The following is a 26,353-nucleotide window of genomic DNA, read 5'->3' as shown; positions in this document are numbered from 1 at the left end:
ATGTCGGTGAGTCACAGGAAGCTGCTCAAACAGATTACAACAAACCAATTATTTTATTTTTAAAAAGTAACCTTATTTTCTTCTCATTTCTGTGTGTGGGACAGCTCTCCCAATTTTAGCACTAGTACCCAGATTTTGATGAGGATGACTGTGCAGGATCAACTGGGCTGGGTGTGCTTTTGTCATGTCCTAATTCAATGACTGGATCACAGCCGAGAGGTCGGTCCGGTTTTATTCTTTGTAGCGATTTAATAAAACCGAGTGGCTTGCTAGGCCACTTCAGAGGGCAGTTAAGAGTCAAACACGTAGGTATGGGACTGCATAGAAAAAAGAATGGCCAGAAGACTCAATGGTGAAGGTTTAACAACTGCATTCATGGACTGTATTAAGGGTAACTTTTTATTACAATTGTTCTTTGATTACAACAAATGATCAGATATTCAATTTATAGTATACTGAATAGGTGCAGGATATATGGTATTGAAAGACAAGTAAAGCTTATAAAGTGGTCTGCAAACAGCCCTGGGGGTTGATTCTAGGGAATGGTTGGGGTGTACTGCTCCACTTGACTGCCAATTTGTTTAGCAGTTTTTGGTTTTTTTACATTTTTCATCTGTACCAATAAAGGAAAGAGGGAGGTAAAACATCCTTTTTACTTCAACACAATACATGTTTAATTTGAACAGTTTCCTACTACTTCCCAAAGATTTACAAGAGAATTGTGTTGACAGTTAAAGCCTATGGAAGTGTCACAGTTCTTTCTAAAATCACTTGAATACACCCAGGGAAACAGCATAAAATTTGCTTTTCTAAAACTCTGTCCAGTTGACCAACTAATAGAACCCATTGAATAACTTCTTAACAAATAAACTAACAAAATTGTTATAAAAAACTACTTATATTTTTCACAATGTCATTGAAGGCATTAGAAAATCTCAACATGAAAAGGTTTTTCCACTAACCTAAGTGCAATATGAAAGCTCTGACAGTATCACTATCCTCAATTCCAAGTTCTATAACTTGAATTTCATTACCATAAATTTTCGTTTGGAGTGAAAATGAAAACTCATCTTCTACTCCAACATGTTTCCGTACTGGAAGAATTTTTCCCAAGAATTCAGCAGAACCAGAATGGTGCATCCCTGCAAGTCACTGTTCCTCCTCTCTTCCAGGGTTATGATGCTTAAGTAGCAATTTTCCTCCTATTACCTGAACAGTAAACAGTTTACATTTATATTAAGTCAAAGTCAGCCAGGATAAATACCAGGACTGAACATGAATATCAGCAACAGAAGCCAGGGCTGAAGTTAGAAGAGAGAGTTGCCATTTAAATATCACAGCACTGGAGCAGTAGCGGAACAGATCACAGTAATGCTTAGGATGAAATGAGAAAGAACAGTGACAAGAAACTATATTTACGAGTTGCAGCTCATGTGGTTAAAATTTTTGTTGAACAGAAGCTTTCTAATTTTGATCCGCTCCTATTTTGAGGGGGAAGGAAAGAAAGGTTTGTCTTATAAATGGGTCACCTAATATGCAAGTAGATGAGGTACGGTATTAAAAAGAACTCAATAGTAAGTCGTGTACTTTAGCAGGTGACTACCGTCAGTCCATCTAGCCTACATTCAGGTACACCTCTTTCAAAAGAGAGTTACTAACAAAAATTTAAATAAATCAGTTCAGATGCCAACAACTTTTCTTTTTAATACCCTCTTAAACTTTCTTGTTCGATCAAATATACTGGCAATTTGTTCATCCTTTTGCTTGAGAAATTCTGAACTAAATCCTTTCCTTCCCTTAAATCCGTGCTTGTTGGTCCTGCATTCTGTACTCAGCAATCATAACTTTTGTTTCCAAATTATCAAATCCTAACATTGGTGGTGGGGAAATTTCTAGACCATAATCCGAGACAAAATTAATTGTCACTTAGAAGAACATGGGTTAATAAATAACAGCCATGGATTTGTTAAAGGCAAATCGTGTCTGACAAATTTGACTAAGTTCTTCAATGCAATAACGGAGGGGGTTGATGAAGGTAGTGCAACTGATGTTTTGCATCTGGACTTTTAGAAAGCGTTTGATAAAATGCCACTTGTTAACAAAATTGAAGCCCATGGGATTGAAGGGGCAGTGGCAGTGTAGATGTGAAATTGGCAAAGAGTTGGAAAATAGAGTCGTGGAGAACAGTTGTTTTTCAGAAAGGATACAGTGGTGTCCCCCAAAGGTCGATATTAGGACCACAGCTCTTTTTGATATATATTAATGACCTGGACATAGGTATACAGGGTATAATTTCAAAGTTTGCAGATGACACGAAACTTGGAAATGTAGTAGGGGCATAGTAGCAGACTTCAGGAGGACATGGTGGATGGACAGACACACGGCTGATGAAATTTAATGCAGGGAAGTGTTAAGTGATGCATTTTAGAAAGAAGAATGAGGAGAGGCAATGTAAACTAAATGGTGCCATTTTAAAGGAGGTGCAGGAACAGAGACCTTGCGGTTCACATACACAAATCTTTGAAGGTGGCAGGACAAGTTGATACGGCTGATAAAAAAAGCAAATAGGATCCTTGGTTTTATGGAGGCATAGAGTACAAAAGCAAGGAAGTTATACAAAACCGTTATAAATTACTGATTAGGCCCCAGCTGGAGTACATAGAATTTTCAGCACAGAAACAGGCCATTTAGCTCAAATAGTCCACGCCAGAGTAGTGTGGCCAATTGTGGTCACCACACTTTATGAAGGATGTCAAGGCCTTGGGGAGGGTGCAGAGAGGATTTACAAGGATGATTCTGGGGATGACGAACATCAGTTATGTGGAGAGACTAGAATTACATAGAACTTATAGCACAGAAACAGGTCAATCGGCCCAACTGGCCTGTGGTAGTGTTTAAGCTCCACATGAGCCTCTTCCCACTCTACTTAATCTAACCCTATCTGCAAATCCTTCTATTCCTTTTTCCCTCATGTACTTATCTAGCTTCCCCTTAAAGACATCCATGCTATTCGCCTCTACTACTCCATGTGGGAGCAAGTTCCACATTCTAATCACTCTATGGGTAAAGAAGTTTCTCCTGAATACTTAGTTGGATTTAATAGTGACTATCTGATGTTATAGCCCCTATTACTAGACTCCTGCACAAGTGGAAACATCTTCTCTATGTCTACCCTTCATAATTTAGGTCACCCCTCAGCCCTCTCTTTTCTAGAGAAAAGAGCCCCAGTCTATTCAGTATTTCTTGATGATTCTGTTATCATCCTTGTAAATCTTTTTTGCACCTTCTCCTTTTTGTAATATGGAGACCAGAACTGTACACAGTATTCTAAGTGTGGCCTAACCAAGGATCTATACAAATTTAACATAACTTCCCTGCTTTACAATTCTATTCCTGTAGAAATGAACCCGTGATCTGTTTGCATTTTATGGCCTTCTATTTTGTCGCAGTCTTCCTCAGTGTTAACTGAAGGGGGGTGTCATTCGCAAATTTTGAAATTGTACTTCCGATTCCAGAGTCCAAATAGTTAATGTAAATTGTGAATAACAGTGGTCCCAGCACCAATCCATGTGAAACCCCACTTCCCACCTTCCGCCAGTTGAGAGCACCACATTTTAAAGCTATAATTGTTCTCCTTAAAGCAAAGAAGGTGAAGGAGATTAGGGGAGATTTAAAAGGTGTTCAAAATTATGACGGGTTTTGATAGAGTAAATAAGGAGAAACTGTTTCCACTGGCAGGTGGGTTGGTAATCAGAGGACACAGATTAAAGATAATTGGCAAAAGAACCAGGGGGCAGAGAAGAATTTTTTTTACGCAGCAAGTTATGATGATCTGGAATGCCACTGCCTGAAAGGGTGGAGGAAGCAGATTCAATTGTAACTGTCATAGGGGAGTTGGATAAGTACTTGAAAAGGAAAAATTTGTAGGGCTATGGGGAGCAAGGCCGGGGAGTGGGACTAATTGGATAGCTCTTTCAAAGAGCCAGCACAGGCACAATGGGCTGGATAGCCTCCTTCTACGCTGTATGGTTCCACAATTCTAGCAATCTTAAAAATTACTAAGTCTCTTTTTAGTTACCTCTTTTCAAGAGGGAAGTCCCAAGGTGAAAGCTGTAATGGTATTCTGTGTTAAAAAAATGTGATGGCCTAGCTGGATAATGTTCCAACATCTCAGGCCAGGAAAAATAATGATGTAGATTCATAGACAGTTCTCAATCCCAAAACTGTCAGAAGCAAATAGGTCACACATTTCCCCAGCTTTTAAGGTGAAAGAATCATACAATTTTAACGCACAGGTGGCAATTCAGCCCATTGCATCTGTGTTGGCTCTCTGAAAGAATTATCCACTTGGTCCCTTTCAGCATAATCTAAAATTTTTCTTTTTCAAATACCGGTCCACTTCCAACAATAACATATATCTATATAGTGCTTTTCACAGAAGCATTATCAAGCACTGAACCAAAGGAGACATTAGGACAGGTGACCAAACGCTTGGTTAAAGAAGTAGGTAATAAGCAGAGTCTGAAAAGAGAAGAGGGAGGTGGAGAGGCAAAGAGGTTTGGGGGGGGAATTCCAGAGCTCAAGGCACAGCTGCCAATTGTGGGGCAAAGGAAGTGGGGGACGCGTAGGAGGCCAGAGTTGGAGGAACGCAGAGAATGCCTTTTCTACTTCAAATTCCACCAATTTTTTTCAGGACCACTTCCTGATGCATAGTTTTCTGATTTCTCCACCTCCTGTTGTATGTTTTCATTCCCATGACAAACACTTCTGTGAAAATCAAGGCAAAGTACCCTTTCAGTATCTCCACCAATTCTTCTTCCTCCGCAAGAGTTCTTTTTACATCTCTAATCAGCATTATCCTATATTTATTCTTTTACTTTCTGCTGATAAAATCCTTTAGCACTACTCTTTTATGCTGCCTGGAAGTCTTTCTACATACCCTGTCTTTGCGTTTGATTATTTTTCCTTTCCCTCTATATTTTCTATACTCTACTTGATTTTGTGTTATTAGCTCTAGATTTGTCGTATGCCTCTATTTTTAAGTGTTATTTTATTTGGAATTGCTTTACTCATCAAAGGAGCTCCAGCTTTTGCTGCAGACCCTATACTTCTTGTGAGAACATGTCTAGTTTGTACCCTAAACATCACCATTTGAACATTTTCCATTGTTTGTTCACTGTCTCATCTGCCAATTTTTCTTAGCAATTTACATTTTGATAGGAAAAATGAGGAGAGGTAATATAAACTAAATGGTACAATTTTGATGGAGGTGCAGGAACAGAGAGACCTGGGGGTATATACAGAAAAATATTTGAAGGTGGCAGGACAAGTTGAGAAGGCTGTTAATAAAGCATATGGGATCCTGGGCTTTATAAATAGAGGCATAGAATACAAAAGCATGGAAGTTATGCTAAACCTTTATAAAACATCGGTTAGGCCTCAACTGGAGTATTGAGTTCAAATCTGGGCACCACACTTTAGGAAGGATGTCAAGGCCTTAGAGAGGGTACAGAAGAGACATACTAGAATGGTACCAGGAATGAGGGACTTCATTATGTGGAGAGACTGGAGAAGCAGGGGTTGTTCTCCTTATAGCAGAGAAGGTTAAGAGTAGATTTTATAGAGGTGTTCAAATCATGAACGGTTCTGATAGAATAAATAGTGGCTGGGGGGGGGGGGGGGTAAACAGAGGACAGAGATTTAAGGTAATTGGCAAAAGAACCGGAGGCGACATGAAGAAAAAAAAATTTACGCAGTGAGTTGTATTGCCTCAAAGGGTGGTGGAGGCAGATTCAATAGTAACTTTCAAAAGGGAATTGGATAAATACTTGAAGGGAAAAAAATTACAGGGCTACGGGGAAAGAGCCGGGGAGTAGAACTAATTGGATAGCTCTTTCAAAGAGCCGGCACAGGCAAGGTGGGCCAAATGGCGGCCTTCTGTGCTGTATCGTTCCATGATTCTGTGATTTATCTCGGAGATAAAGTCAAACTACCTTAGCGACTATGAGGCATTTCCCAACAGCCAGATCAAGAACAGACACAAATATTTGCAGAAAATATCTCAGCCATGTTCATGAGAGTTCCAAGATAGGGGTGAAATATATATTTTTAACGTGAATTTTCTGAAAAATATGGTCCAGACATAATCACCTTCTGGATGTAATAGATGCTAATGAAATCTGACAATGCATAAATATTTACACTGCAATTTAATTCACAGATTAGGCATCCTCGCAAAACAGTAACCTAAATATATCTTTGTCTTTTTTTAAAAAAACTAGGTAAAATTACCAGTAACTTAAATTGATATTCCAATGCTTATAATGAGACCTTAAATGTGCACATCGCAAGGATGTTTCAAAATACTATTTTTTTAATATATTTTATGAATTTAAGAAATGAGTTATCCTCTCACCATCCCACCAAACATGATTACAAATTAGACTAATTGCTCGTGTAGCTGCCAGTTATACAGCAAGCTGTTGCATCTGTTCATGCTGAGCCACTTAAGTAGCTGTGAAAGTATAACCCACCAACAAGGCTGAATAGAAACCAGGTTGTGTCTCCCATTGTTTCAACCGCTCTTCAGCTGGCTTCAATACAGCAGTGTCTTGACTTGTAGCCTGGGTCAAAGTCTGCAGGACAACAGTGCTAGCACTATTGATATCCATAGAGAACCTGGCATGAAAATAAAAAGCACTTTCAACATATATAGTGATAAAAGTTAACACTGAAAAATGAGCAAAGAATAAAATTTCTATTAGTGTTTCAACAGTCTAGTACAATAGATCAATAGCACTGTATAAAAAGTGATATGTATGTTATAGAAGGCAATTCATATAGCCATCTTTACAAATCACTGACAAAATTATCAAGAGATTATGTTGTAGTGATGAGAGCCTACTGCATTCAAAACACCAAATGTTATAATGCAAGAATCAACTGCACACAGTCCATCAAATATAACACTTGTATTGCAACTGTTCCCTCTTAAAACAAGATGTGATTAAACAGACTATGGATAGTTTAAACATATAAACTACTTTCAATTGTTCAACGCAGTTGGATTAAAAACATCTCACATTTTATGAGTGAAAGGGCTTTCAAAGGTTTTATGAAGGCTTGCAATATATAAAACAGAGTCTTATTTATATTACACAATCTACTTTTTCATTGTTATAGATTGGGGTCTACCATAGATATCAACTAGGGTTCAGTGGTGCCAATCACTCCTTTAAGTGGTCTGTTTACCTGATTTTTACAGAAGTGGACTCCCACTGCCCTGTATCTGCCAGTGTGCAGGGGACCTGGGAGGGTTACAATGAAAGTCTCTGTGTCTTAAGCTCATATTAATGACTTGGACTTGGGTGCACAGGGCACAATTTTGAAATTTGCAGATGACACAAAACTTGGAAGTGTGAACAGTGAGGAGGATAATGATAGAAGTCAAGAGGACAGACAGGCTGGTGGCATGGGCGGACACACGGCAGATGAAATTTAAGGCAGAAAAATACGAGGTGATACATTTCGGTAGGAATCACACAATCATAGAAAGTTACGGCACAGAAGGTGGCCATTCGGTCCATCGTGTCCTTGCCAGCTGAAAAAGAGCTATCTAGCTTAACATCCCTTTCCAGCACTTGGTCCGTAGCCCTATCGGTTACGGCACTTCAAGTGCACATCCAAGTACTTTTTACATGAGTTTAGGGTTTCTGTCTCTACCACCCTTTCAGGCAGTGAGTTCCAGACTCCCACCACTCTCTGGGTGAAAAAATTTCTCCTCAGCTCCTCTCTAATCCTTCAAATAATTACTTTAAATCTATGCCTCCTGGTCACTGACTCCTCTGCTAAGGGAAATAGGTCATAGAGTCATAGAGTTATACAGCACGGATAGAGGCCCTTCGGCCCATCGTGTCCGCGCCGGCCATCAAGCCCAGTCTAATCTAATCCCATATTCCAGCATTTGGTCCGTAGCCTTGTATGCTATGGCATTTCAAGTGCTCATCCAAATGCTTCTTGAATGTTGTGAGGGTTCCTGCCTCCACAACCCTCTCAGGCAGTGAGTTCCAGACTCCAACCACCCTCTGGGTGAAAAAGTTCTTTCTCAAATCCACTCTAAACCTCCCGCCTTTTACCTTGAATCTATGCCCCCTTGTTATAGAACCCTCATCGAAGGGAAAAAGCTCCTGAGTATCCATCCTATTTATGCCCCTCATAATTTTGTACACCTCCCTCTCCACTCTATCTAGGCCCCTAGTAATTTTATATACCTCAATTAAATCTCCCCTCAGCCTCCTTTATTCCAAAGAAAACAACCCCAGCCTATCCAATCTTTTCTCATAGCTAAAATTCTCCAGCCCTGACAACATCTTCATAAATCTCTTCTGTACCCTCTCTAGTATAATCACTTCTTTCCTGCAATGTGGTAACCAGAACTGTACGCAGTACTCAAACTGTGGCCTAGCCAATGTTTTATACAGTTCAAGCATAACCTCCCTGCTATAATATTCTATGCCTCGACTAATAAAGGAAAGTATCCCGTATGCCTATTTAACCACCTTATCTACCTGTCCTGAAACCTTCAAGGATCTGTGGACATCACTCCAAGGTCCCTTTGTTCCTCTACACTTCTCAGTATCCTCCCATTTATTGCATACTCCCTTGCCTTGTTTGCCCTCCGCAAATGCATAACCTCACATTTCTCTGGATTGAAGTCCATTTGCCATATTTCTGCCCACTCGACCAGTCCATTGATATCTTCCTGCAGTCTACAGCTTTCCTATCAACCACATAGCCAATTTTTGTACCATATGCAAACTTCTTGATCAAGCCCCCCACATTCAAGTCCAAATCATTAATATATACCACAAAAAGGGACCTAATATTGAGCCTTGCAGAACCCCACTGGAAACAGCCTTCCAGTCACAAAAACACCCATCAACCATTACCCTTTGCTTCCTGCCACTGAGCCAATTTTAGATCTAACTAGCCACTTTCCCTTGAATCCCATGGGCTTTTACTTTTTTGACCAGTCTGCCACGTGGGACCTTATCAGAAGCCTTGCTAAAATCCACGTACACTACATCAAACGTGTTACCCTCATCGACCCTCCTAGTTACCTCCTCAAAAAATTCAATTAAGTTAGTCAGACACAAACTTCCCTTAACAAATCCACGCTAACTGTCCTTGATTGAACATTGCCTTTCTAAATGATGATTTATGCTGTCCCTCAGAATTGATTCCAATAATTTGCCCACCACCGAGGTTAGACTGACTGGCCTATAATTACTCGGTCTATCTCTTCCTCCCTTTTTAAACAACAGTACAACGTTAGCAATTGTCCAATCCTCCGGCACGACTATAGTCAGGGAGAATTGGAAAATGATGGTCAGAGCCTCTGCAACTTCCTCCCTGGCTTCTCTTAACAGCCTGCGATACATTTCATCCGGGCCTGACGATTTATCTACTTTCAAAGATGCTTAACCCTTTAATACTTCCTCCTTCACTAAGTTTATCCCATCCAATATTTCACACTCTTCCTCCTCCTCAACTACAATCTCTGCATCGTCCCCGTCTTTTGTGAAGACAGACGCAATGAATTCATTAAGAATCATACCCACATCTTCCGCTTCCACACATAGGTTACCTTTTTGGTCCCTAATAGCCCTACTCTTTCCTTTGTTATCCTCTTGCTCTTTATGTATTTATAAAACATTTTTGGGTTTTCCTTACTTTTACTTGCCAGTATATTTTCATGCCCTCTCTTTGCTTTCCTAATTTCCTTCTTAATTTTACCCCTGCACTTTCTATACTCCTCTTGGCTTTCTGCAGTATTGAGCTCTGTATCTGAAAATAAGCTTCCCTTTATTGCCTTATCCTACTCTGTATGTTCCTCGTCATCCAGGGGGCTCTGGATTTGGCAATCCCACCCTTTTTCTTTGTGAGAACATGTTTACTATGAACTCCTTCAATCTCCTCTTTGAATGCCTCCCTCTGACACTGATTTACCTTCAAGTAGCTGTTTCCAGTCCACTTTTGTTAAATCACTTCTCAGTTTAGTAAAATTGGCATTTCCTCAATTTAGAACTTTTACTCCTGTTCTATCTTTGTCCTTTTCCAAAACTATGCTAAATCTAACTGAATTATCACTACCACCAAAATGCTCTCCCACTGATATTCCTTCCACCTGTCCAGCTTCATTCCCTAAAACTAAATCCCCCTCCCTTGTTAGTCTTGCTACATGCTGGCTCAAAAAGTTCTCCTGAATGCAATTTAAGAATTCTGCACCCTCTATACCTTTTGCACTGATTGTATCCCAGTTAATATTAGGGTCGTTGAAATCCCATATTACTGCCCTATTGTTTTTGCACTTCTCAGATATTTGCCTACAAAAGAATGAATGAGGAGAGGCATTATAAACTAAAGGGCACAATTCTAAAAGGGGCACAGGGAGAGATCTGGGGGTGTATATACACAAATCATTGAAGGTGGCAGGGCAGGTTGAGAAAGCAGTTAAAAAAGCATACAGGATCCTGGGCTTTATAAATAGAGGCATAGAGTACAAAAGCAAGTAAGTCATGATGAACCTTTATAAAACACTGGTTTGACCACAAATGGAACATTGTGCCCAATTCTGGGCACCGCACTTCAGGAAAGATGTGAAGGCCTTAGAGAGGGTGCAGAGGAGATTTACTAGAATGATTCCAGGGATGAGGTGCTTTAGTTAAGTGGATAGACTGGAGAAGCTGGGGTTGTTCTCCTTGGAACAGAGAATGTTGAGAGGAGATTTGATAGAGATAGTCAAAATCATGAAGAGTATAAACAGAGTAGATAGAGAGAAATTGTTCCCATTGGCGGAAGGGTCAAGAACCAGAAGACAAAGATTTACGGTGACTGGCAAAAGAACCAAAGGTGATATGAGGAAAAACTTTTTTTACACAACGAGTGGTTAGGATCTGGAATGCACTGCCAGAGTGGGTGGTGGAAGCAGATTCAATCATGGCCTTCAAAAGGGAACTGGATAAATACTTGAAAAGAAAAAATTTGCAGGGCTACGGGGATAGGACAGGGGAGTGGGACTAGCTGGATTGCTCTTACATAGATCCAGCACGGACTCGATGGGCCGAATGGCCTCCTTCCATGCTGTAATCTTTCTACGATTCTATATATACCTTTAATATCTGCGAAAGCAGAGAGTTAACACTAGACAAAACATCATTTGGTTCAGTTTGTAAGCTGTTTTATTCCATAATAGACAAAACATAGAGAACACTGAGTCTGACAAAGTCATTTGGTGCAATCAGTTCAACTTCTGTTCGCGTACAGTTATAAAAATAAAAACATGCAGACACTAGCTCACTTGAGGGGGATTCTTAAAGAAAGATGGATTCACTTTATCTGTCCTACCAATAGCGTAGAGGTCATCTCTCCTTCACAAACTTTCTGCTGCTTTTTCACAGATTTTCTGCTGCCTTGACTGATTTCTGGTGTCTGTGCTAATTCTTTAAAAAATCTCCCCTCAAAGGATAAATGAAATTGTCAAAACCAAGGTACCAGATGTCTCCTGAATGACCAGACATTTGTAACAAACGTTGTTTGGGATTTGTGCAACACAACTGCCCATCATGCAGTTAAATCACTTCTCATCTGCCTATTGATAGCCACTCCTGCATGGGGCTGTCTGGAGAAAGTACTCCCTTTCAGCTAAGTTCCTACCTAAAACATATTGCGGCAGCTCATCTGGGTCTTATTGGCAGAAAAAAAGGCTACAGAATCCCAACCCATGACATCCATATTTATTTACATCCACCTGCAACTTAATAGTTTTTTAGGCTTAATTATAGCCATGTTCTGGACATACACAGGATGAAAGTAAATTCAGCCAAATGTTGGGATAATAAGGAATTCAACACAGAAAACTAACCAAATCAGGTGTAAAAGTTCATAATTTACTTGTTCAAAGCCTCCTCTCCTATTGGCATTGCTACACAAGAGAAGCTCAGAAGTTAGAATTTTCTCAATCCTGACCTCTGCTCATTTCTGCCACAAGTTGTCCAAATGGGAGAATAGCCCTCACTTTAGATTGGCATGGTCACTACTGTGAGCCTAAGCAACCTGTCCACTTCATGCCAACTTTCCATCTTACAGAAGGAAAAAAGATCCTGAGGTGCTCCAGTCAGCATCCCACTGGAGTACTAACAAAAAACTTTTCCCACTGCAGCATGTACAGTCAGTGGAAGGCAATGACTGATAGTTGGCCATTGAGTTGAAAAGCGAGCAGACTTAAATATTAAAGAGCCCGCACTAGCAAAAGGTAGTTCAATACACAGATTTGGATTCCAATTCAGATAATTCCCTAGTTAAGAGCCCAAGGCTCAAACATTGTAGCTATCAGTCTACACAACAGCTATTTGGCATCAATAAACAGTAACTAAAATGAACTCTAATAGCTCCTTTACTAACCTACCTCTCTCCAGATCTCACTTTCACAACAATTCACACAAATATTCAGATGGAACAATTCTCTCTAATTACTTGTATTGAGCAAACAACCTGGAAGAGAAAGCATAAAGGAATTGAACAAAAGCACATTCCATATTGGAATATTAGTCACAAATATTAGTCTAATATAAATATTGAAAATAGGCCAGGGCAGCTGCTCTCCATTTACATCTCATTAAGCAGATGCAATTTTTGTGAAAACATTCATTCAATGTAACTGGGAATGCTCATTATTTGCTCTAGTCTTTATTTGTTCAGATTGTCTGCACATTAAAATCTGAATACACGATGCGTGATGAAGAAAGCAAGATCCATATATTGTAAATGAATGTTACGTTATTCCAGATCACTGCTGTCCTTACAAAATACACAGCAAGCAAATATATAATGATTAATTACATTGAGAAATCTAGGGAAGGTTGTAAATAGGAGGAAACACTAAGCCAATTAGGAAGCTGTGATTAGGTGACACCAAACTGGTTTTAAAAGCCTTTAGATTGTAAGAGGAAAGGAAAATAGAGGTAAGAGAGAATTCGGAGGTCTGGGAAAGAATGGGTTGAGTAGTTAAATGGAATGGAATGGAATGACCATTGTTTGCCATAACGGAAGGGACCTTCCTCCCATAATGGAAACTGGCAAAAAATCAAGTGTCCTTAAACGTAAGATACAATAATACAAGAATGAAGGAATTGCAAATAAGATAACAGAATTCAATCTTACTTGGGCTGCATATGCTCTTATGTTCGATGAAGCAAGTGGTCAGCTGTCACATGCAGGCCATATGACACACAACTTTACCTCACTATCTCCACTATTGATCCAAAGGTTAGGATTAGGGTTAGAGTTAACCCTACATTATGAAGTTTCCTCTCTGATTTCAATACTAGTACAAGCTCAACTTACTGCAGCCGAATTTCAGCAAGAGTTAAACCATCCTCTTTAACTCTCAGCAGCACCTCTGTTCCACTGCATCAGCATCGCTGCCTGCCGCCTCAAGCTGAGTTAGGGAATGTGTTAACACGGCGACTTGCTCAGCTTGCTCTCTGTTTTGGACCAAACATCTAATTTGATACCAAAATGAAAGGCAAATCATGTCTGACAAACTTCATTGAGTTCTTCGATGAAATAATGAAGCGGGTTGTTGAAGGTAGTGCAGTTCATGTTGTTTTTTGGACTTTCAAAAGGCTTTTGGTAAAGTACCATCTAATAGAATTGTTAGCAAAATTGAAGTCCATAGGATTAAAGGGACAGCGGCAGCGTGGATACAAAATTGGCTAAGGGACAGAAAGCAGAGAGTAGTGGTGAATGATTGTTTTTCAGACTGGAGGGAAGTATACAGTGGTGCCCCAGGAGTCAGTATTAGGACCACTGCTCTTTTTGATATATACTAACGACCTGGGCTTGGGTACAGAGGGTATAATTTCAAAGTTTGCAGATGACACGAAACTTGGAAATGTTGTAAACAATGTGGAGGATAGTAACAGACTTCTGAAGGACATTGACAGACTGGTGAAATGGGCAGATTAAATTTAATGCAGAGAAATGTGAAGTGATGCATTTTAGGAGGAAGAATGAGGAGAGGCAACATAAACAAAATAGTACACTTTTAATGGAGGTACAGGAAGAGAGACACCTGTGGGTTCACATACACAAATCTTTGAAGGTTGCAAGTCAAGTTGATATGGCTGTTTTAAAAAAAAACATACAGGCTCTTTGGCTTTATAAATAGAGGCATGGAGTTCAAAAGCAAGGAAGTTATGGTAAACATTTATAAATCACTGGTTAGGCCTCCCCTGAAGTATCGTGTCCAATTCTGGGCATTACACTTTACGAAGGATGTCAAGGCCTTGGAGAGGGTGTAGAGATGATTTACCAGATTTGTACCAGAGATGAGGGATTTCAATTTTGTAGGGAGACTAGGGAAGCTGGGTTGTTCTCCTTAGAGCAGAGCGGGTTAAGGGGAGAGTTAATGGAGATGTTCAAAATTATGAAGGATTTTGATAAACAAAATAAGGGGCTATCGTTTCCATTGGCAACAGGGTCAGTCAGCAGAAGACATAGATTTAAGATCATTGGCAAAAGAATCAGAGGGGAGATGAGGAGTTAGTATGTTTCGTCCTGATTTACTGATGTGACTAAACTTCGGACATTTAAATAACTCCTTAATCCCCTTGATCTCATCTGCCTATGATTGTGATTTTCAATAGTAAAACCCTATGAAAAAGCACGGACATTAACTCTCCTCGTGTTTGAAGCTCAAATTCTCGATTGTATTTATAAAGGTAAACTCCCATGGGTGCACCGTCAGAGGGGGAGAGATAAAAACGGAGAAAAACAGAAAGAAAGGAACAGATGCATATAACAAGACTAATTGGATCACACTTTCAAAGAGCCGGCACAGGCACGATGGGTCGAACAGCCTGTTTCTGTGCTGTATCATTCTATGTTTGCCAGGCAAGAAGAAATAAATGCTAATGAGCTGTGCAAGAGGTGTCAGCTCACTCAAGGTTTTCTCATGAAAATTCTGGCAGAAAATTCTACATACGATGATTAAAGTTCCACTGTAAGCAGATGTGCAACAGTCCAAGCTCAAAAACATTCTGTTCCCATGGCAGTCAACTATTTAATTCAATATGCCGAATTGGGGGCTCAACAAATATTCCTTTTCTTGCCATTTTTTGTTTGCAAACCACGATCTGTGGTTAGATGAAACAGAAGTGCCTCTTACTAAATGTTTTAAACAATTAAATATATATACTAACATGCTTAATATATTAGGTACAAAATTTAACATTCCAAAAATTACTTAGAATTGTTTCGAGCTAGATTACTGCAACAAGTACAGCTTCAACAAATCAATAAACAATATATTCCAAGGAACATTTTGCCACAGATTGTTTTGAGTGGGAGAGAAGGAAGAGAAAGAGAAAGGAGAGAAGACATGGGGCTAATAATACTCCAAATATCATTTTCTAGTTAGGACAATGATGGGAGTGACTCCCCCTATGGCTCAGCAAGTTTATTCCAGGGAATAGCTGTGCTAGGTAGCATGGCAGTTGGGATGCCCAGTGAGCATCAGAACCCTAGGAAAATTGTTGAGGCTCTTGCTTTTGGTCTCTAATCCAACAATTTCTCGCAGAAAGTGTCCTTGTCAGGGGAGGTCAGGATTTGGACTTAACTGTGATACCCTCCCATAGTCAAATATTCTGCCAACAAGATTCACATATACAAGGTACAGATAGGCGTCGAGCACCTGCGGAACTGTTCTCTGAGCAAGGAGTCAATCCATTCTGGAAAGAAACAAAATTGGCAAGGGAAAAAAAGATAGTGATGGGGGTGACACTAGCGAAGACCACGGAGGCGGCCACAACAAAGGCCAGATGATCCTAGCTGGTAAAGCAAGAAGAATTGGGAATCTAATGGGGACAAATATACAAAAAGTAAATAAGTTATCATTTTATCTGAACCAGTAAGTGCCAGTACATGGCTGATTTTTTTTTTAAAACTCAGTTAAATATTTACCTTTTTAAAAATATCCAAAATCTTACCCTCCCCAGGAAAAGTCTAAGAATTACTAGCCCTTCTGTTCCCATGACAGCTGACAGTTAACAGTTCCCTTCCTCTGGCATTGTTCCTCTTCCCTTCAAAACCACCAACACATCCCTACTCAAAAAACACACCCACAATCCATCTGTCCTCGCCATCACTTCATCTCTAATCTCCCTTCCCTTTCTAAGGTGCTCAAACTTGTCATCACCTCTCAGCTTCGTACCCTTTTCTCCCATAACTCCATGTTCCAATCCCTCCTGTCTAGTTTCTGCCCATCTCACAGCATCAAAAATGGCCCTAAACAAAGTTACAAATGGCATCCTCTGCGATTGCAGAGAGTCTTCCCTCATTGTCTCCCTCATCTCTCTCTAGCATTTGCACAATTGACCATGCCATCCTCCACCACCATCTCTCTTATGTGGTTCCACTCCTATAGATCCAGATGAAGCCAGTGCATGTTCAGGAATGGTTTCTCCTCTCTCCACTACACTGTCATCTCTGGAGTCCCCCAAGAATCTTTCCTTGTCCACCTCCTCCTCTTCCTTATCCACATGCTGCCTTTCAGTGACATCAACAGGCATAGCGTCAGCTCCCATATGTATAACAATTGACACCCACCTTTACTTATCTACCACTTCTCTCAAGACTCCACAATCACTTCCAGGCTGTTGAAATATCTGCCCAACATCAAATCTCAGATGAGTCACAACTTCCTCCAGGTGAATATTGGAAGACCGAAGCCATCGTTTATGGCATTCCCCCAAAAATACCATCCTCTTGCCACTTATTAGCCAGTCGTCCGTGCTACAGAAAATTGTGTGCTACCTCAATGACTTGTTTGACCCCAAACTCAGCTTCATACTCCACATCCTTTCCATCACCAAATCTTCTTACCTCCACAACATTGGTCATCTCTGCTCCTACCTGAGGCCCTCCCCCACACGAGTAAAAACCTTATTCACATTTTTGTCACCTCCAGGCTCTATATTAGCCTTCCATCGTTCACCAAACTCCAACTTGCCAAAAACACAACTGCCTCATCCTGAGTCTTGCTCATCAATTACCCTGTCCTTGGTGATCAATATTGGCTCCCTTTTCCCCAGCACATTCTATTTAAAATCCTTGCCCCAAGTCTTCAAGTGCTTCTGCAGCCTTGCACTCCTCCCTACCATTGCAACCTCCTCCAGCCAAATATTTTCTCCCACATCCTTCAATCCTCCAACTCGGACCTCCTGCATATCCATCTAATCTACCGTGTCTCCCTAACCCCTGACTCTGCCTCTCTACCTTTGTCCTCTTAAATTCCCATCTTTTTGACCCAACCTTCAGTCATCTCTCTTAACCCATCTCCCACGGCTCAGCATGCATTCCTCTTATTTCTCTGCAAAGCATATAATATTGTGGTGGTCGCACAAATATTGTATTATAGCAGTTCATATCTTGAATTACAATTTTCTGGCCATCTGGGTGCCAGGGTAACATTTTTGTCTGGTATGGTTCTGCTAGTGCTATTTACACCCATCTTTTGTTTCTTTACTTGTCCCATTAACACCCTCTTTTGCCTTGCACCATCATCCTTTTTGTCATTTAACGAGTCCTGCACCCACCCACCGCAATTCTTTCTTTCTTTTCCAAGCTCTGTACTTGCTTATAAATTGTTAAATCTCTAACATCTTCCAGTTCGACCTGAAGCATTAACTCTGTCTCCCTCTCCACAGAAGCTGCCTGACCTGCTGACATTTCCAGCATTTTCTGCTTTCGTTACAAGATTCAACGGTATGTTGCAACCTGGAAGATACAAAACCATCTTCAGAAAATATGTAACAGCAGATGAACAACACCTGATTACACGCTGACATCTGGTGGCATAAAATGCAATAAGCCAAAGAATAAATGCAAAATTCATTATGCCAGATACAAAGAAATAGTAATTCCTTTTTCCTTTCCAGTTCTGTGCTTTAACCATTTGCTAGCAGCGCCCCCTTCCAATCACACTGCACTATTTCACACCTACTTGCAGAATTTTGTCAATGTCGCTCAGCCAAGCACAGGTTGGATTATTTTCCCCAGACCCATGCTGGCTGTGCACACTTGTGTCCATACAAAATACACCAGAAATAAAATTGTTTCCCACCGACACTGAAGAGGTTTCAGTGATCAGAAAAGCACTGGATGGGAGGCAGACAGGCATAGTCTACACCCTGCAATACTGAGCCACTTAATATAAAGCAATCTGGAGGATTTTTATAGCAGGTCTTTATAATTCCTGTTTGTCATTTTCTTAAAGATAGGGCATGACTTCCTCCTTTTATCAAAACAAAAGTAAACATTATCATTTAATAGTGATGGTAACTTTTAGATTAACTCTGAGCACAGAATTTTCTTTGCAGCTTCAAGATGGAGGATCCGCACTTTAGTACAAGCTACTAAAATATTCAAAAGTTTGTTAACAAGTCGTGCTGGCAGTAATTCTTGTTTTTTCTCCCTGGTTTCCCTTCAGGCTACAGCCAACTGCTGGACACTCTGGCAGGTACGATAGCAGGGTGGTTATGTTACTGGACTAATAATCCAGAGAATGTTATTTCAAATTTCACCTTGGCATTTGGGAATTTGAATACAGTTTTTAAAAAATAAGTCTGGAACAAAGAGCTGGCATAAGCAAAAGTGACTATGAAGTTGTTGGACAATCGTAAAATCTGCCGTTCTTACCTGGTCTGGCTTCTATGTAACTCCAGTCCCACACTAACATGGTTGACTGTCAGCTGCCCTAACAAGCCACTTAGTTCTATCAAATCGCTTCCACATGGACTGCAGCGGTTCAAGAAGCCCATTAACACCTTCTCAGGGCAACTAGGGATGGACAATAAATGCTGCCTTTGTGACACCCACATCCCAAGGATGAAAAAAAAATTCTCAAAAAGAGTAGTTAACCGATAACCAGTCTTTTTGAAGACCTGGTCACTACATAACGTCACCTGATTTAAATTTGTTTTAACATTGGGCAACTATAATTGGAGCACGAACACATAATATCATAGGACTAAGATTCCCTTACATCACCGATCTCAGCCATACTATGGAGGGCTAGCCAATGAACATCTGGAGAGGGAGGCAAAAAAGATCTTTAGTCTTATCTTTGGTGCAATCTCATGTTGCCTGTAGGCTGGTTTAGTAGGATATCACCAGAAGGCTGAGGGGTTTCAGCTGGTCCATGGCACAGCGTGTCTGAAGGGATCTCAAACCCTTCCAGTAAAAAGCTTGTTAATACAGTTGTCTCAAATTGGTTTTGGGCTCCCCAAACTTGATCAGCAAATCAAGTAATTAACAGAAAGCATCCGAGTAACAACCTTTCATTAGTCTGCCATCCAGTAGGAAATACTTCTCAAATAACATTGTGGCTTAATCTCAACACATTTTAGCCCACTGAATCAACATTTCACTCATGTCCTTATCTAAGGAAGGAGATACTTGCCTTAGAGGCGGCGCAACGAAGGTTCACTGCATTAATTCCTGGGATGAGAGGGTTGTCCAATGAATAGAATGGGTCTATACTCTCTGGAGTTTAGAAGAATGAAGAGTGATTTCATTGAAATATATAAGATTCTGAGAGGGCTTGACAGTGTAGACGCTGAAAGGTTGTTTCCCCTGGCTGGAGAGTCTAGAACTTGGGGACATAGTCACAGGATATGGGATCGGCCATTTAAGACTGAGATGAGGAGGAATTTCTTCACACAGAGGGTTGTGAATCTTTGGAATTCTCTTCCCCAGAGGGCTGTGGATGCTGAGTCGTTGAGTATATTCAAGGCTGAGATCATAGATTCTTGGACTCAAGGGGAATTAAGGGATATGGGGATCGGGCAGAAAAGTGGAGGTGAGGTCGAAGGTCAGCCATGATCTGATTGAATGGCGGAGCAGGCTCAGGGGGCCGTATGGCCTACTCCTGCTCCTATTTCTTATGTTCTTATACATTTTGTTATATGACTGTATTACGTTTTCTTAGTTACTGCTGCCCTCCTTTGACAAGCAACAGAATAACCACCAACGCTGCTAAACTGCAAGTTTGCGACACTTATAATCATTAAATCAACTACCCGCTGCATAAACAAACTGAACTAATTACACATCAAACTATTGCTGAACCCTCTTTTACAAGGAAATTTAAATTTTATAAAATGTGCAAATTCAAGATTGCACACATATTAAAAGTACTTCTCAAATTCCCAAGATATACTGAATGGTAACTTCAAGATTAATTTCAGATGAAATCCAAAGCAATCCATGTGAAATACAAAACTAAACTCATACATCAATACAAATTGACAAACAACCCTATGATGCTGTACATTAGGAAAACAAGGTCCGAGAAAAGGTCGCTTCTGGATACAGCGAAGGGAGCACAAATCTTAGACAACACCATCGACGGTGGCCACCAGTGCTGGACAACAACTATACATAAAATTTAAACACAAAGATTTTAAATGATTACTGGGGTCTTTGCCCTTATTCAAAATGAGTGATGACCATAGAATAGGTACGCACTATTTGATTCTAAAGATAAGCGTGATCTATTTCTTGGTTTTCACAAACATAAAATTATCCCATGAATAGCTGCAATGCAACGACCTGTATATTTTCATATACCTCTTATACCGGTTGATTTCCCAAATTGTTGCTTGCGGACAAACATTTTGAAGAAAAATCGTATAGGAACAGGAGTAGGCCATTCAGTCCCTCGAGGCTGATCTGCACTTCAACTCCATTTTCCCACCATATCCCTTACCTAGCAAATATTTATCAATCTCAGTCTTGAAAATTTCAATTGACCCAGCATCCACAGCCTTTTCGGAGAGTGTTCCAGATTTCCACTACCCTTTGTGGGGGAAAATGTACTTCCAGATCTCACGCCTAAATGTCCTAGCTCCAATTTTAAGATTGTATACCCCCTTGTTCGATCATCCCTCAACCTTCTATACTCAAAGGAATACAAGCCAAGTTTATGCAACCTATCCTCATAACTTAATCCTTTACAGTGCGGTTTCATTCTGATGAATCTGCACTATACCCCCTAAAAGGCCATGGTGCCCAAAACAGAATGCAGTCCTCTAGATGGGTCTGACCAAGGCTGTAGAACTAAAGAATCACTTTTTCACTTTTGAATTCCAACCCCCTTGAGATAAATCCCAATATTTCATGAATTTGTGCATGAGCTTTTAGTGATTTGTGTACAAAGACACCTAAATCCTTTTGCACCTCCACAGCTCCTAGGTCTCTCACCATTGAGAAAATATTCTGATTTGTCTTTTACAGATCTGGTGAATCTTTCTCCTTTTCCCTGTAACTGTCTCTGCTTATGTTGTATTTTCTAATTCTACCTTTTTCCACTTTCTGTATGGCTTTTGCGCTCTGTTCTAACTTTGTTATTCTGTGTCGCTTTATGTCTCTTACTCCCTCTATCCCTACGCTCTTCAAGCTCCTCACACATTTTGCCTTATGGTTACATAAATTCGTATCTTAAGCTTCCATTGAAATCCAGGAAACAGCAAAATGGCAGTCAACATGTCAGAGGGGCTGTCCAGGACTTGCTGCAACATGTGCAGTTGAGAAATTGGGAGGCTTGAGGTGAACAGTGGAGATATGGGTGAAGGTTCAGGCTGGGACAGAACAGGGGACTGAAATCTAGGAGGGGACAGAACAGGGGACTGAAATCTAGGAGGGGACAGAAGGTTAAGGACTGGACTGAGATACACCACTACTGTGTCAAGGTGTTCTTGCTAGTAGATCCAAAGCTATGGCACTGGTGTGGGTAAAACAGAAAAGAGAGAGCCTGCTGGGAACAAACCAAAGCGGGCTCATTTTCCTGCTACCGACAATTGGATAGAACAAAGTTTGGGTTTTGAAATGGTAACGTTCAGGACATGGGGTGGAGAGATTCACTGATCTGAAATTGGGAGTAAATGCCATTCCTGGGTTGAAGCAAGAGCTCCAGGCTAAAGCCCCACACTTTGGGGGCAAAGATGCAGAATTTAATCTGGGATAGTGGTTTTTGATTTTCAGTGAGAACTATAATCGCAGCTGAATTTATTTTTTGCTAGCTATGCTGCCCATTTCCATTGATTGAGGTGTCACAGAACCCCAGCCAATTGGTGTGTAGCTTTGTCAGTGAAATACATGGCACCATCTGGTCAAAAAGCTTAAATCCTTGTGCCATGTGGGAATTCCAGGACATTTCCCATGTCCTGGACAACCACAGGTGCAGGAAGTATCGTCAGCTAGAGGAGCTCAAGCTCCGGGTTTCAGAGCTTGAGCGGCAGCTGGCATCACTGCAGTGCATCCGCGAGGCCGAGAGCTACGTGGCTAGCACATTTCAGGAGGGGGTCACCCCACAGCTTGAGAGTGCAGGCAGAGAGGTACTGGTGACCGGCAGACACAAGTGCTGAGTGCATCTCAGTTCTGAATACTGGTGGGGGCGATGGTTCCACTGGGAAGCATAGCCAGAGTCAAGTCCATGGCACCATGGGTGGTTCAGCTGTATCGGGGAGTGGGGGGGGGGGGGGGAGGGAGATCAGGAAAGCAACAGTGATAGGGGATTCAACAGTTAAGGAAACAGACAGGCATTTCTGTAGCCGCAGGCTTGAGTCCAGGATGGTACGTTGCCTACCTGGTGCCAGGGTCAAGGATATCATTGGGCGACTGTAGAACATTCTGATGGGGGAGGGTGAACAGCCAGAGGTTGTGGTCCATATTGGTACCAACAACATAGGTAGAGAGGGATGAGGTCCTGCAGGCAGATTTTAGGCAGGTAGGAAAGAGATTAAAAAGCAGGACCTCAAAGGTAATAAACTCTGGATTACTCCCGGTGCCACGCGCTAGTGAGTATAGATATAGAAGAATACACCAGATGAATGCGCAGTTAGAGAGATGGTGCAGGAGGGAGGGCTTTAGATTCCTGGGGCATTGGGACCAGTTCTGGGGGAGATGGAACCTGTACAGGTTGGATGGGTTGCACCTCAACAGAGCTGGGACCAATGTCCTCGCGAGGAAGTTCAGTAGTGCTGTGGGGGAGGGTTTAAATGAATTTGACAGGGGGAGGAGCACCAGGATGTAGCACTGGAAAGGAGAAACAAGGTGCACAAAGGATTGGGAGAGACAGATATCACTAGAGTAATCAATAGTACTGTATTAGGTCGGATCAGACTAAGAGAGAATACAAGAAGGTCTAAGATAGGTTTACAGTGCATGTGTGTAAATGCACGAAGCGTGGTAAATGGTGAACTGCAGGCAGAAATAGCCACATGGGAATATGTCGTTGTGGCGATAACAGAGACCTGGCTCAAAAAACGGCAGGATTGGGTATTAACTATTCCTGGATACAAGATGTTCAGGAAAGATAGAGGGAAAAAAAGGAGGAAATCAGTATTGATTAAGGAGAATATTGCAGTGCTGGAGAGAGAGGATGCCCTGGAGGAGTCAAGGACAGAATCTACTTGGTTAGAGTTAAGAAACAAGAGAGGTGCCATTACACTTCTGGGTGTATTCTATAGGCCACCAACTACTGGGAAGGATATAGAGGAACAAATTTGCAGGGAAATTACAGGGAGGTGCAAGAACCATAGAGTAGTGATAATGGGGGACTTCAATTATCCTAATATAGACCGGGATAGTAATAGTGTAAAGGGCAGAGAGGGGGAAAAATTTCTGAAGTGCGCTCAGGAGAATTTCCTTGATGAGTACGTTTTTGGCCCAACGAGGAAGGAGGCATTGCTGCAACTAGTTCTGGGGAATGAGGTGGGTCAAGTGGAGCAAGCGTCAGTAGGGAAACATTTAGGGAACAGTGATCATAGTATCATAAGGTTTAGATTAGTTATGGAAAAGGACAAGGAGCAATCTAGAGTAAAAATACTTAATTGGAGGAGGGCCAATTTCAGTGGGTTGAGAACGGATCGGGTCCAGGTAAATGGGAATCAAAGATTGGCAGGCAAAACTGTAATCGAACAATGGGCGGCCTTTAAAGAGGAGATGGTTCGCGTACAGTCTAGGTACATTCCCACAAGGGGGAAAGGTAGGACAACCAAAGCCAGAGCTCCCTGGATGACAAAGGGATAGAGAATAAGATGAAGCAGAAAAAGGGGACATATGACAGATGTCAGGTTGATAATACAAGTGAGAACCAAGCTGAGTATAGAAAGTTCAGAGGGGAAGTGAAAAAGGAAATAAGAGGGGCAAAGAGTATGAGAATAGACTGGCAACTAACATAAAAGTGAATCCAAAAGTCTTCTCTGCATATAAATAGTAAAGGGTAGTAAGAGAAGGGGTGGGGCTGATTAGGAACCAAAAAGGAGACCTACTCATGGAGGCAGAGGGCATGGCCGAGGTACTAAATGAGAAACTTGCATCTGTCTTTACCAAGGAAGATGCCGCCAAAATCACAGTAAAAGGAGGTAGCTGAGATACCTGAGATACCTAAATGAGCTAAAAATTGATAGAGATAGTACTGGAAAGGCTAGCTGTACTTAAAGTAGATATGTCACCCGGTCTGGATGGGATGCACCTAGGTTGCTGAGGGAAGTACGGGTGGAAATTGCAGAGGTACTGGCCATAATCTTCCAATCATCCTTAGGTACGAGGGTGGTGCCAGAGGATTGGAGAATTGCAAATGTTACACCCTTGTTCAAAAAAGTGTACGGATAAACTCAACAACTACAGTCAGTTTAACCTCGCTAGTGGGGAAGCTTTTAGAAACGATAATCCAGGACAAAAATTAACAGTCACTTGGACAAGTGTGGATTAATTAAGGAAAGCCAGCACGGATTTGTTAAAGGCAAATCATGTTTAACTAACTTGATTGAGTTTTTTAATGCGGTAACACAGGGTTGATGAGGGCAATGCGGAAGATGTGGTGTTTTTGGACTTTCAAAAGGCGTTTGACAAATTGCCAAATCGGCTTGTCAGCACAGTTGAAGCCCATGGAATAAAAGGGGCGGTGGCAGCATGGACACAAAATTGGCTAAGAAACAGGAAACAGAAAGTAGTGGTGAACTGGTGTTTTTCAGACTGAGGATGGTATACAGTGATGTTCCCCAGGGGTCAATGCTAGGACCACTGCATTTCTTGATATATTAATGACTTGGACTTGGGTGTACAGGGCACAGTTTCAAAATCTGCAGATGATGCAAAACTTGGAAGGGTAGTAAACAGTGAGGAGGATAGTGATAGACTTTAAGAGGACACAGACAGGCTGGTGGAATGGGTAGACACGTGGCAGATGAAATTTAATGCAGAAAAATGCGAAGTGATACATTTTTGGTAGGAAGAACGAGGAGAGGCTATATAAATTGAAGGGTACAATTCTAATAGAGGTGCAGGAACAGAGAGACCTGGGGGTATATATGCACAAGTCGTTAAAGGTGGCAGGGCAGGTTGAGAAAGTGGTTAAAAAAGCATACAAGATCCTGGGCTTTATAAATGGAGGCAGAGAGTACAAAAGCAAAGAGGTTACGAAGAACCTTTATAAAACACTGGTTCGCCCACAACTGGAGTATTGTGCCCAATTCTGGGCACCGCACTTTAGGAAGGATGTGAAGACCTTAGAGAGGGCGCAGGAAAGATTTACAAGAATGGTTCCAGGAATGAGGGCCTTCAGTTACATGGCTAGACTGGAGAAGCTGGGTTTGTTCTCACATCGTTCACCTGACGAAGGAGGAAGCCTCCGAAAGCTTGTGAATTTAAAATAAAATTGCTGGACTATAACTTGGTGTTGTAAAATTGTTTACAATAGAGCAGAAAAGGTTAAGAGGAGATTTGATAGAGGTATTCAAAATCATGAGGGGTTTAGACAGAGTAGATAGGGAGAAACCGTTCCCATTGGCGGAAGGGTCGAGAACCAGAGGACGCAGATTTAAGGTGATTGGCCAAAGAACCAAAGGTGACTTGAGGAAAAACTTTGTTATGCAGCTAGTGGTTATGATCTGAAATGCACTGCCTGAAATGATGGTGGAGGCAGATTTAATCAAAAGGGAATTGGGTAAGTACTTAAAGGGAAAAAATTTGCAGGGCTATGGGGAAAGGGCGGGGAATGGGACTAACTTGATCGCTCTTACCAAGAGCCGGCACGGGCTCAACGGGCCAAATGGCCTCCTTTTGTGTTGTAACCATTCTATGAACCTTGGACACCAGACAAGATTCTCCATACTGGCACTTTCGGCAAAGCACAATTCCAAAATCAAATGCAAAGTGGTCACGAAAATCATGTTTAATTGCTACAGAAATTTATATAACTGCTACTCTCTCAGTTCTACATGATAGC

The 26,353-nt window shown here is 41.2% G+C and overlaps 1 protein-coding gene across 1 annotated transcript in view; it reads right to left on the bottom strand.

Annotated features, from left to right (window-relative positions):
* ipo11 (importin 11) overlaps positions 1–26,353 on the bottom strand; it is a 711,960-nt gene that overhangs the window by 666,564 nt on the left and 19,043 nt on the right. Inside the window, exon 2 of the mRNA XM_067986592.1 lies at positions 6,534–6,678. Within this exon, the coding sequence (XP_067842693.1) occupies positions 6,534–6,671 (138 nt within the window). The 5' untranslated portion in view covers positions 6,672–6,678. The remainder of the gene's footprint in view (positions 1–6,533; positions 6,679–26,353) is intronic.

The sequence above is a fragment of the Heptranchias perlo genome, chromosome 1 (assembly GCF_035084215.1).
Source record: "Heptranchias perlo isolate sHepPer1 chromosome 1, sHepPer1.hap1, whole genome shotgun sequence".
In the NCBI taxonomy this organism is placed as follows: Eukaryota; Metazoa; Chordata; class Chondrichthyes; order Hexanchiformes; family Hexanchidae; genus Heptranchias; species Heptranchias perlo.
This window is presented reverse-complemented; position numbering and strand designations above follow the sequence as displayed.